This window comes from Bombus fervidus, chromosome 2 (genome assembly GCF_041682495.2).
Source record: "Bombus fervidus isolate BK054 chromosome 2, iyBomFerv1, whole genome shotgun sequence".
Taxonomy (NCBI): domain Eukaryota; kingdom Metazoa; phylum Arthropoda; class Insecta; order Hymenoptera; family Apidae; genus Bombus; species Bombus fervidus.
Window position 1 is genome coordinate 15,986,773 of NC_091518.1, and position 13,204 is coordinate 15,999,976.

At 36.0% G+C, this 13,204-nt stretch overlaps 1 protein-coding gene and 1 long non-coding RNA gene across 3 annotated transcripts; one reads left to right on the plus strand and one right to left on the minus strand.

Annotated features, from left to right (window-relative positions):
- Nucleotides 1-33: 33 nt before the first annotated feature.
- LOC139994129 (prestin) lies at nt 34-10,965 on the minus strand. Of its 2 annotated transcripts, none has more exons than XM_072016494.1 (14): nt 10,689-10,965; nt 8,956-9,069; nt 7,968-8,129; nt 7,386-7,496; nt 6,405-6,577; nt 5,887-6,054; nt 3,087-3,188; nt 2,726-2,859; nt 2,461-2,623; nt 1,871-2,047; nt 1,452-1,724; nt 1,085-1,246; nt 760-886; nt 34-671 (listed from the first exon to the last, which is right to left on the minus strand). In XM_072016494.1, the coding sequence occupies exons 1-14, from the start codon at nt 10,771-10,773 to the stop codon at nt 508-510; spliced, it is 2,115 nt and encodes a 704-aa protein (XP_071872595.1). In that variant the 5' UTR covers nt 10,774-10,965; the 3' UTR covers nt 34-507. The 2 variants fall into 2 exon arrangements, with proteins under 2 accessions (XP_071872595.1, XP_071872604.1); XM_072016503.1 differs by lacking the exon at nt 10,689-10,965 and adding an exon at nt 10,314-10,473.
- LOC139994380 (uncharacterized) lies at nt 10,743-11,148 on the plus strand. Its single transcript, XR_011801634.1, has 2 exons — nt 10,743-10,877; nt 10,959-11,148. It is a non-coding gene; the product is annotated as an uncharacterized lncRNA (long non-coding RNA).
- The last annotated feature ends 2,056 nt before the right edge of the window (nt 11,149-13,204 follow it).

A 13,204-nucleotide genomic window follows, 5' to 3' on the forward strand; every position in this document is an offset into this window, starting at 1 on the left:
ATTAAATATTTAGAAAAATATCATAAATAGGTATTCTAGAAGTCTGTCTATAAATATTATTTGTTTCATAATTTTATAATACATAAAACATTACTTGTTATTACAAGAATACTGTACGTATAAATATCATTCAATTTTCACACCCAATTCTAAGTTTTATTTACTACAACGAGATAGTGTGACTTTAATATCTTTTAAAAATATAGTGGTACAGAATTGTTTATACGATTTGTAATGAATCAAGCAAGATGAACACATTCATCCTTCACAATATTTTTTCTTGAGCAATTTGTTCGAATTGATTTCAACATATTTTTCATTAACAAACATTGTCTACATACATCTCACAACTTCTCATTTCCAATATTTCTCTCATCAAACAGTCAAATGCATACGTTTTGAAATAACATGGCAGTTAAATTGTCAGTCGATCACGTTGATTGAGAAATTTTTCCCTGGGAATCATGAATGAACTTCGCCGCATGTAGTCGCGATTAGTATTCGCAATCAGAGACTGGCGACAGTTGCGTCGTTGTATATCGGCGAACTCCAAGCTGGTTCGGTGTTAGATCTTGCAAAATGCACAGCGTCTGCCACGGTGGGGAACGCGGCGAACAGGCCACCTTTGTATTCCAACAGGTTGCACTTTCTCATCATCTCGTACACAGGTCCTACAATGTGTTCAAATCGTTGCGTATCGATCGAGTCTAACATTGCTTCCGGTTTGGTCATGCGGTTCCGCGACGCGATTCTACTCACCGGAACACCCGGCGATGTACACCGGTATATCGATTTCACAGTATTCGTTGATCAGGTTTCCCAGGGTCGTTGCACCCGCCAGGTCCATGTGACTCACCGCGCTCAGGTCCAGTATCAGGGTTCTCAGCTGTTCACAATGACAAGGAAATTAATTTTCTACGAAAGTGGGTCAGCAGTTTTATGGTTTCTTCGGGCTGGTGTAACGAGGATATAGTTAACGTTGATATTCCTTCTTGTCGATTTAAATAATGATTTTACTAACAGGATTGTATTATACTGGATACTATTCTAAGATACTGGAAGATATTCTATATCTCATCTCTACCTTTCTAACTTCCTTCAACTCGTCGTGTTTGAAGCCTCCATTAGGTTTCTTTCTCGGTGTCTGGCCAGCAATTTTATATACCTCGTCACGGAAGTGCTGCCGACAGGCGAAGTTCAAGCTGCCTGAGTAGTGAAATATTCTTATACCCGGCAGCTCTACCGTCTGAAAATACGACTTCCGTGTTAGATCTATCTCAGACTCGTTTCAGCCTGTACCGCCTCGAGAAATACACGATACGAAAAAGAAAATCCGCTTTAATCGAAATAGATTCCCATTTTAACGTAGCTCGATAAGAAGAATGTATAAAAAAAAAAAAAAAAAAAAGAAGAGAAAAGAAAAGAAAAGAGAGACTATCATTATTCCATACGCTTTTATATCTCTTGGTATCCAGATAAAGCTCAGTACCAGGTACTAGAGCGAGCGAACAAGTGTAAGGATGGATAGAAAAGAGGATTAATTTGCCGATGCAGAACACGATTCCAACTAGAAGACCATATTCCACGTCCATCAGAATTACTGATATGAATGTCACCGCCCAGATAACTCCATCCGTTTTGTCCAATTTCCAGAATCTCTTAAATTCTGTCACTTTCATTAGCATCCCCTTTAGAGCCACCACGATGATGCTGGCTAGAACACACTGTCGATGGAAATATAATCTTTTATTAGTTACTTGAAACTTACACGTATAATCGATTGAATTTGTCGATTTTCGAAATTGTACAGATTTCTATTAGATTTTTGTATTCTATATAATTAACAATGATTCGAATATTTGCGAATTACCCGTGGCAGAGGCTCGAAGAAGGGGCCGATCCACAGTAAAACGCTAATTAGAATTCCACAGGATATTAGACTAGCTAATTGAGTTCGTCCGCCGACAGTCTGCTGGATCAGGGATCTAGAGAGCGAAGCTGTGAATGGCATGCAAGAGAAGAAGGATCCAACTAGATTTCCGACACCCTAGAAATCATCGAGGATGACGATAATTAGTTTCTTATGTAAATGAGTTGCATTATCTTTCATACAGCGTGACATTGATTGCTATCGCACTATAATAATTCTAAAGCGGTCGCGGTGTCAGTTTCGATAGATAAAAGAGATTGACTTTGACGAATCAGGTCAAGTCTACGACATGAATTATTTAATTGATTCCTCGGTTAATTAAAATGTCAATAACAATGCATCAGATTCTAATCGTGTGACTACACACGCTATTGTTTCATGCGATGTACTTGAATGCATTTCAAGATTGATTTAATGGTTATACAATCGAATATTTCTATATCATAATTCAGGCTTGGGTTATATACCAGAAATTCTAATTCAAATTTCATTCGAAATTTCAAATTTAAATATAAAATTCAAATTCAAACCTGTGCCATTAGCTCCTGGTTCGAATCCACTTCGTAACCGAGTTTCTGCGCAAAGATTAACGCCATGGACATGGATATAGTATAGGACACCATAGTAATGATGAAGCTATCTAATAAAACGTTCGGTACCAAAGACAATGGTGGCAAGGTCGGAGACGGCAAACTGAAAGCAATGGAAGAGAAAGTTACCACAAAGATGTTGCTTCGTTTCAATGAAACACGACACAACTATCGTGAATAATACAGTTTCGAGGAACTTGGTTACCCGACTGGTATGTCACCCACTACCGCGATCCCATAAACTTCCGCAAGGTTCAGGTACATTGAGAGGACAGTCCCAACCACAACCACTAGCATTTCTATGGGGATTGGGAATGGACTTATTTTCGCGAACTTTGGCTGCAAATAAAATACGAATTTTTATTGTAACTCCAGCTACCTGGCTCTTTTTTTTTTTTTTTTTTTTTTTTAGAGAATATTAGAACTGAAATTTTTAAAATTCCGAAGAATCTTGAAATGAAATATAGGAAATTAAGTTTTATTAAGATTTATGATATTTCAATATAATCTCTAAGGTTTTTATGCTGTTGGTTAAAATACTGTTTTAATTCGTCTTTGAAAAGTACCTTTAACGCATTGTTGACAATGAGAACCAAAATGATGGAACAGGATAACAGGAGGGCGATCCCATTGATAGATTGATAGTTGTTAAAGAAGTCCACGTAACTCTAAAACGATATTAAACAACCATAATTAGGGACTGAGCTTCCTAAGACCAAAATCTTGTTACAATGTCTTCTAAATAAAACAAACAAACGCGATCATCTTACGTAAGTGTCATTATCCATCATAAAATTATATTTCAAAAATTCAATCCCCTTATGTAAGTGAAACACAATCGGTGAAAGTACTGTTACATTAAACGTATGTTATTTCTTTCGTTTCTATTATTTGTAACTGTATTGCTGAAACAATATTCGTCGAAAGCAGCACGTTTTTCATCCTTTTGCAAGGTGCGAATTGATCGACAAGTTACGAAGATTGCGAAGGTCTTTGGTCATTGCAACAGTTTCTTCTTCGTTTCTGCAGTTTCTGCAGTTTTACCAAAATGAAAAACCACTTGAAGAAATTTAAGTTAGGTTGTCTACAAAGTGGCACAAGATTATTTAATTTTGAAAAAGTTTCGGTTTCATACGCGACATTTGAATTTGAAATAGCTTTTTGAGCGGAACTTCTAATTTTGTTTTTATACTTTTTCAATGAAAATTTAATCGAAGGTACAGGAATACGTGGAAAATTAAACTGTTAACAAAGCCTTGAAATCTACTTTTTCTTTCCCAACAATTTTCCACAAGAAGTCTTCCATTTTCCAAGATAGAATCGTGGGATTCCGGATGTCTCGGAACTTGTTTCTCTCTTTCAATGAGCAATTGAAATTGTTAGAAAGTCACTGTTGGAATTTCATTTGGCATTTCATGCGCTCACCTGTCTCCGGATAGAAACAAGAACCGAGTTCTTTGAAATGGACGTAGTCCGTGTTGAAAACGACAAAGTGGAAAATCGACCGTGTTGCATGCGGTATTCGACGTATTTGGTATGAAAGGAAACTAGACGAGATGATATTAACGACCGGTACTTTTTGATTCTCGTGCTATTTCCTCTTTAACGACATCAGGAACAAACTATTAGAAACGCCGCAGGCTCAAAGATAGTCTTTGAAGGAAGTAGAGACCCGGAAACGAGAAGAACAAGGTAAAGTGTTGGACATTCTGACGTGATTATCGCGACAATTGTGTTTTGTTTAATTTGATGTACACTTCTGTTCAAAAGTTTGCAACATCCTTTGCTCCTCGGATGAATATTTTTTTACGAAATGAGAATAATACTATAATTCTAACATTCGTTGTTAAACATAATCAATTACAGTATCAAGGTTGAAAGTAAATAATATTAGGAATAAAATATTCATTCATCAAGGAAGTTATTGTTTCTTTTAAGACACGTGTTACGTTTGCCGAAGAAGAAGGATGTAAAATTCTATGATAAGTGGTTTTCTCGTTTGCACGTACTTGAAATTCAGGTCTGCCGATACGGTTCGTTAATCCTTTACAAAGAAGTAAATTCATATGAAGGAGAATTTCAAGGATCGAATAGTCTATAAATATTTTAACGACGGTTTTCGTGTATAGACAGCTGACGAGATATACATGTTTATTTTACGCGAAAGAAGAAATCTTTTGTTAGCCGAATTTTATTACACGAAAAAAGAAGTTCGACACTTCGCTTTGTATAAGTCACATTTTTTTTATTATTTCTCATCGTTCCTCGTACTTATTTTGCACTTAAAAATCACACAGTTAAAAATCATACATTTTTCAATTGGTTCACTGTTGCAAGGTCTCGCAAAAATACAGTTTCGTCATATTAAGAAAACACTTGATAATGCGACCGACAATGTTACGACAATGAGAAATAAAAGAAGTTGTTTGACTATTCTATAGCCTGGTAAACTTTGTTATCGCATGGAAAAATTTCGTTACGCTAATTAATACTTCTTGCAACGGTATACCGAAATATACATATGTAAGAAGAAACAGCACATTAATTATGGTCGTTTATGGAAGCGGAAAGATTAACTAGCCAGCAACTACATAATTGGTAAACCATTACGTGTCGGACGTCAATTATATTCATTACGGTCGTACGTAGAGTGTTATATACATTTTTAAAGATTTATGATAGTTACTACGACGAATAAATACGAACACCAAGTTTTCCTGTATAATTAATTTTTTCGATTGCTCTCTAAAAGTCTTAATTTTGCACAAGAAGGATTCTTCATTCTCTTCTTCAACATTTTTGCATTTATCATGTTATTAGAATTTTCTAATTTAAGCTCAGCAGATTATTTTGCTTGTATCTTTCTCCGCATAATTCGCCTAACTTCCTATATTACGTTCTGGGAGAAAGTAAGTAGACAACACACCTGTCGATGGTTCAAGCAGTTCGATCAATTAACTAAAGGTCTCCACTGGTATCAGTTACGCTTAGTTCGACAACCTTCTATTTTCTCCTATAAATTTCGCTCAACAAACAAATAATCCGATTTCAATTTCCGATTTTCGCTTTAGTTCACGAATATTTATAACACATTAAACGAATTGAAAATTACTTTTCTCTTTAATCGTAAAATTGCAATAACGCGATTGCTTTAGATTTAAATTACTTTAGAACTTTTCGAATTTCCAGATTGCTCTCTCGTAAAAATCGAACGATTTCTCCTGTGGTCTTCGCGTGTAATACTTACTTATCTAACATAATCGATTTCTTCGATTGTTCTTCAAAGGTTTTAATTTTATACAAAAAAGAAATTCTTTTCTGTCCAAAATTTAAGCTTTCGCCTACCGTTAAGAATCTGATACTCACAAAGATCAACTTGAAGGGTCCTATGCGTTTAGGTATGTTGTTCAGTCCTAGTAGATCCTTCACTTGCGACGTGAACACGTGAACCGCCGCGGATGTGGTGAACCCGCTTACGAGACTATCTGCTAGAAGCGATGCAATCACTCCGAGTCGCAATAAATACATTACTAACTGAAAGATTATCAGATCAATGAGAAAAACAAAAGATTAAGAAAGAATCGACAGATTAAAAAATAAAAATATTAATTAGGAAATTAAAAGTTATATTTGGGTTTTTCCAGGTCTAGTTGCATGTATTTTCTAAAAATAACACTTCCATCGAAGTAATTACTAAATTTGTAAAGCTGTAATACCATTTATATGATACACGATATTAAAAAAGGAATTGTTCTTCGTTAATTTGCTACCTTTAACAGCTTTACGTTTGAAGATTCTACATGCAGGAAAATAGATAGAATGTTCCAGTAGATCCAACACTTTGTAGATTGAAGAAAAACGGTAAGGAGGCGGTAAAAGATTACCTGAATCAGGGCCACGGCGAAAGTAACTGCGGTGGCTACTTCCACGGGGGAATATCGATTACTCGTCGAGGATAATAGCTCGTTTTCTGTTGTGGCGTTCTTCGGGAGTTGTCCTTGAGAGCTGTAGGTCGTGACCACTTTTCCGGTCATCATACAAACCAGCGCGAAGGTACCTTGACATTAACAGACTGGTTATTTTAACTATTAAATTGTGTTAATTTTTAACTTCGATCGTTGTATGTTTTTAGACATTAGTAGACGTCAATGTATTATATGAATTGTATGTAAAAATAACGATCTACGGTCAGCACGAAGGTGGTTCGAAAATTTCATTGATAATTTTACAGGTATTTTTTTTAATGGTGAAATATTCGAAAAGCTTCTGGGAATGAAACTTTTGAAACTGATTATAACTTGAACGAGGTTCTACGTGTATACGTATGCGGTATGTCTATTTTAATGAGATACTATTAACTCGAATAGTCGAACTTTCGTTATCTATATTGATAAACGTACGTAATAATAACACACGGTATGTTATTATAACGAGAAAAAGCAGTCAAGTGCCATGAAAAATTGCGTGGCGATTTTGTCTAAGCAAGGTTGGAAAGTGAAGCCGAAATGAAAGTTAGAAGGAAGCGGATACGAGGAAGCTTCATCGAATTACGAGGACTGTTCAGTTTTAGAATCACGGAAAACTGTTTCCTTGAGATTATGAAATCGGCGATTAAATTTATTAACGTCTGGACGAATGTGAGAAAACGTTCGGAGAAAACATTAATATCAAAGGCATATACATATAACTCTTGTACAAAATGGTAAAAGTTTGGCAAGTGATTACTAATCGATGGTTAACGAAAAGAGGGGAAGAAGAACAGTCGTGAAGCTTCCGTATTTCGTAACACGTTACATACTCAGAATCATCGTTAGTATTATCAAGAGAGTCTTGAAATTACTGAATCATGTTTGTTTGCTGTTTACCCATTGAATTATGCCTTGACGTGCCAAGGAAGAGATAAACAAGAACAGGAAAGAATGCCATGTAGATACCAACTATTGGTGGAACGTTGCCCAATATTGCGTACGCCATTCCTGAAAAGTAATTGCGTTAATTATGGGAAAAATGACTTTGGCCTTTTGGATCGGTAAAGATCGATTGTATAGGAAAAATAAATTTTATCGAGTAATAGGACTGTCGATCTTCTTCGTTTAAATAAACGATCTCTTTTGATTCTTTTTACTCCAACTATTATCGAAAATACGTAATATGAAATTATTCTGAAAGAATTTTCCATTCTGGACGTGTACCAAAATTCGTCTATTTTTAATATTGTTCTTTAGATTTATATCATCGACACTCAGCTCTGATAATAAGATACTCAAACACGAGACAAGACAGACGATCCAAACGGTGTACTTCTAAGTTTTTTAACATAAGATTTCAAATTTTCAGAATAAACAGACATCTCTTGACAACTGGCATCGGTTCATTCATATCTCAAAGTGAATTTATTGTTCTTATTTGTACTAAACATAAAAATGCCTCTTAGCAAACGTTCGTACCTTGAGGAATATGCATCACTGCCACGGTGATTCCAGCAATGATGTCGCCCAGTAAATTGGTCTTCCAATTGTACTTCGGCAACCATCCGATAAGGGGTATAATATTCTTCAGAATCATCATCGGCTTGACCTTTCTGCATTTCATCGAGATGTTCTTCAGTACTGTGACATCGACCATCACTCATAAGCGCATTCATAATATATCTTTGTACTCTTATTATTATAGAATGTCTGGTAGTATAGAGATTTTTGTCTGAAAGTTTAATCCTAGTTTTCCTGAATTAATGATTTTGTCCCTCGTATCGTTTATTTCTCCGAACCCGTCAATTAATCATGGAATAAGTGGGGAGTAATTAAGGTTTCCAGGGTGTCGTTAGAAGGAAAAGAGATTAATTTGAAAGCTAGTATAAAGATTTATTATTACAACAGAAATCTATTCTCAAAATAGTACAAGCGTGAAAGCTAAACATTAATTGTTAACGATAGTCGTTGCAATAACAAATATATATATATATATAATCTATTCTCAAAATAGTACAAGCGTGAAAGCTAAATATTAATTGTTAACGACAGTCGTTGCAATAACAAATATATATATATAGCAAACACAAATAACACGATATATTCAGTTTCTGTTGCAACTATGAATATCTACAATCAAATTCTCGATGTTATAATCACGATAACATTACTAGGTAATCGTAGATAGTATTAATCGTAAATCTATAATAACGAAAATCGATTGATTATGCTGCACAATAAGGAAAGAGAACGTTCGACTGCAAATGAAGCGCGAAAAAAAATTACTTGCTCGATTCTTCGATTCGAAGTTTATATAACAAATCGTTGGTTTTCATTCCTTTGCTCAGACGAAAGACAGCATATTGCGCGATGATTACGCGACGCCTGATGGTAAATAAGCATCGCGGCTTGGCGAGGCGCCATGATTCTTGGATTTGCTCGGTGGGAATCCGCGTACGATACTTACGTGCTTTGTTCGGCTTCGCATATTTGAACAAGTGATTAAGCTCGTCCTGTTGATAGACCGGTCGTCTCACCGTTAGTTCAGGGCTGAGTGCCGTCATCTCGTCGCTCAGATCGTCTGTGAATTAGTTCGTGTCTCGTGAGATCTTCTCGTTTCTTTCATTCAAACTGACGTGCGAAATTTTTGTTGGCATATAATATCATACGAAACGTGTTAAATGCTGGAGACGTGGTTTAGATAACGTGCATTGTTACGCGTAAGTAAAGTACTGAGACAACGAACGTACGAGTACTTATGCGTTAACAGTTTATCGGTATCGCTTACGCAAAATTACGTAAACTTATCTCAGGTATACGAACAACAAATTACAAAAGTATTTAACCACGTGGCCTTTCCCACTTTCTAAATAGAATATCTCGTATAGCGCGTGCTTCTTAGTGCCGTAAAGAGAAGTTTACCAATAATTGGAATTATTCCATCGACGCGCGAGAATTTAAATGTCAAGTTTATGATATTGAATTTATTAAGATGGAAATTATCCAAGTGGAAAAAGATTTTATAAAATTCAAGCAAAGATTGATATCGTCGCACGTGATTATTTGAAAGTCGAAGTTCTTTGGGTGAATTAGAGCGGATAATTAAATGAGCATTCTTTCGAGAAGGGAGATTGGTAGATCGAAACGGTTAATTTTGGATTTTAAATTTAAGTTGGAAAATATAAATTTATCACGATCACGTTGTACTTTGTTTGACTCAACATCTTGAAACCATCCAAGTTCGTATTAAACGTTATTCAATTGAATCTCATTGTGAAATCGCGGTATAAATAAGAAATACTCGAATGGTAACAATATCTTCCATCGCGTACCATGTATCAAACACTTTGGAATCAATTAGCTCAAAAATAAATGCCTCAATGAGACTGTGAGTGTTGCAATCTTTTTATATTACGCGTGTAAGCATAGATAGTGATATCATCGAAATATGAAATCTTTCGATCGATCATAACCTACGACACTTTGAACTAGATTTTCCTGTGGCGATTATGAAGTCATCGCATTCGATCATTCTTGTTTTAAAGCCAAATTTAAAATTAAGAATTTTCGAATGTTCAAAATTTAAAACTTGTAATTTTCGAAAGTTCGTCTTTCAAATCTTACATTTTTTTTTTTTTTTTAACGCAAACTTTCGCACTTTCAAACTTTCAAAAATTCAAATTTTCGAATTCTCAACGTTTCAAAATTTTAAATATCCTCCGTTGCAGATCAGAGAAAAGAACTCCACCGATAGTAATCGATCTCGATCGAAACGAAACCACACGTTTTTATAGGACAGACCGGGGAAACCCCATAGAGAGTGACCTGTCATGGTGGTGGTGAGACGTGTACCACTTGCACGGTATGATTCGCGGCTTCTCAAGAGCACGCAAGCGTGTCGAACAGCTGAATAACGCTACGCGTTGTATCGAAAAGAAAAACGCGCTCTGACAGAAGATCGACAGACTATGATAACTCGGCTGCGCTGTCTATCGCTTACTAACGTATTAAACGTGAACGCGACGCTTGGCTCGTGTGTTTTCCATTGGAATTGAGTCACGTGCCGGTAATCGGGCCAAGAGCTGTCAAATAAACGCGCGTTCCTCGGATAACGACCGTGATGATACTTCATCTCGATTAAGATGCTTAATTGGGCCGATGTAACTGCGTGTCTGACCAGTTAGAAAGTGAAATTGATACCTCTGTTGTCATGGAACGAAGTTGGAGATTCACAAGATGAAATTGCGTCATCGAGGATTTTAACCCTCGCGACCCGATTCTGCATTTATAGTGCGTTTTCTTCATGTGATCAACGTGAAATCAAATATTTGGTGTTTTGGTGTATTACTTTGCACAAAATACTTGCAGTTTGCACATTCTTTTCCACAGGTATGGTTTTCTTCTTAGCTTTCACACTTCATTTTCGTGGTGTCAAATAATACGAAATTTAATACGGAAATAATTAATCAGCGCGTAACTGAAGCAACAAATACAATGATTCAAGTATATTTTATAACCGTCGTAAATCATTGCTCTTGAGAATGTTGGATGAAAGCTATCTTAAACAAGGATGAAAAGTATAACAAGTAAACTGAAGTTCTTCGTTGTTGACGAATAATCAGTACTTATTATAAAGTATAGAAATAATTATTTATATAAATGGATAAAATTGCGTAGGCAAATATACATAAATATTTCGAATCAATGTAACTCTTGTCAGAAAAAAATGCATCAACGAATCGAAAACTTGTCGTCCATTGATGAAGTAAACCGCTAGATTGATCTCCAACAGTCAATATTTCCAGTACAGAAGATAAAGAACATTTTTAGATCCAAACGCAGTGCCCGTTGGCGAGAAAAGCTCTGAAGAGTTTATCACGTGAGTTTTATTCTCAAATACACAGCTTTGTTTAACAGTTACATCATACGATCTTCGAGCTGTCGATCGAGCACGGGGAGGTTGACGCAGCGTTTCAAAGCAGGTCGAAGTCTATACAGCGATGGTGTAAAAATCCGCGGAAACGAGGAAAAACTTTCCAACAAACGAGCAAATCACCACTTATCTCGTCGAGACGATATTTTAAACTCGGATGCTTACCGACGGTTTAGCGAGATTCACACTTCCTCTTAATCCACGTTTATTCCAATTATCAGGCGTAAAGATGAGCTGAAACTCTTTACGAGAACAAATCTTCTTCCTTCAGTACTCCGTGATTCCACTAGTGAAAGGCATTCTGTGAAATCTAACGATGGTTTACGAAGAAATAAATTTAAAGATCCTCCAGAGATTGAATTTGCAAGCAATTAAAGCGATAATATTTTAATTTCACTGACAATTATTTGATTTTCCCTTTCTTTCAATTATTACAAAAAATATCATAGAATAGTACGATACTTTCTGGGTGTTATGGTATAAAATATACTCGATTAGAAAATATCCATTGTATATTAACAATATAGAAAGTAGAATAAGAGATGAAAACGCGTGTTACGATGGAAAGATCGAGCACTGGTCGATCGATCGACGAACGTTAGTCTGTCGACGCTAACGAAGTCCAACTAAAAACTACCACAGAGATTTCACTTTTGATCGAGCGCCGGGTCGGTCGAGTATAGCGTTCTTGTTTAACTTCGTTACGTTCTGTTGTCGAGGACACCCCGTTCTCCTGCAATCCGAGGTGCTATGGCGTCAATCAGAATTTTGCAAAACCCATGTTTTGTTAACACACAGAGCTCAACGATTTATGGACGTCTCCTTCCTTATCTTCCCTTTCTGTCTTTACCTATGTGATAGTTGGTTGAAAGAACCATGAAGTCGTGATTACCATTTTAAACAAGCTGTGTTTTCTGACGTTGCGATGATTCTTCTTCTTCGAAATACGCAGAGATTTATTTTTGAGAGTAGACACTTGGAAGATTTGATTTATTAATCTCTTGCTGATGTATTTCAATTTATGTCGCATCGTTCGTAGAAACGAATGTTTTATTTACAACAATGATCTTCTTAGAATGCTACAATACTAAAAACGTAAGCACGATCGATTATTGGCGCGATAATAAGATCGCAGGATAAAATATCAGTTAACTGACGCTTATACGTAGCTCGGTAATAGGATTATTTTTACTACTTTGTAATAACGAAGAGAGTATTGAAAAGAGCGATCAATACGAGAAAATTGACAGAAAGATGTTGTACATGTGAAATATTTTAGGAAGAAAAAAAGCAAATTCGTAATAAAGGCTCGTTGATTGCTCTAAACCTAACAAGGAAGAAGCACACGCGGTAGTTAAATGAATAAGAATTCCAACTCTCGTTTCTTCGTCTTACTCAGGGAAGCTGTTTGCGTTGCATTAGAACTGTTAATTCCCATTATGTATTTTGTATGCACTTTGTTTGATACTGATATCGCTTCTTTAGTCTTAGATCTTGCTCTGCTCTTGCTTTGCACGAAATTCTCTTTATTGCAGGGATTATCTTGAGGTGTTAGGACGTGTAGGGTACCAAAGGAATACTTTTTGCGATTTGAAAACGAGTTTATTACTATTATAAGACGGATTTCACAATCTTATTAGTGCGCGTTACCTGGGTCGTACTGGTATTGTTTTTCATTCGCTCGCCTTCGACTCGACTTTATTCACCACATGCGATTCCGGGTGTAACTGCGTCTACATTGTAACTTTGACTGACTGATTGTGATTAATCGTCTGTAACTGTC

Excerpts from the sequence above, each read along its gene's own strand:
- LOC139994129 (XM_072016494.1), bottom strand. The coding sequence starts at position 10,773 with ATGCAGAATCGGGTCGCGAGGGTTAAAATCCTCGATGACGCAATTTCA. Across the intron at positions 9,070-10,688 it reads TTCGTTCCATGACAACAGAG|ACGATCTGAGCGACGAGATG; the intron begins GTATCAATTTCA and ends ACTAATTCACAG. Across the intron at positions 6,578-7,385 it reads GTCAAGGCATAATTCAATGG|GTACCTTCGCGCTGGTTTGT; the intron begins GTAAACAGCAAA and ends GTTAATGTCAAG.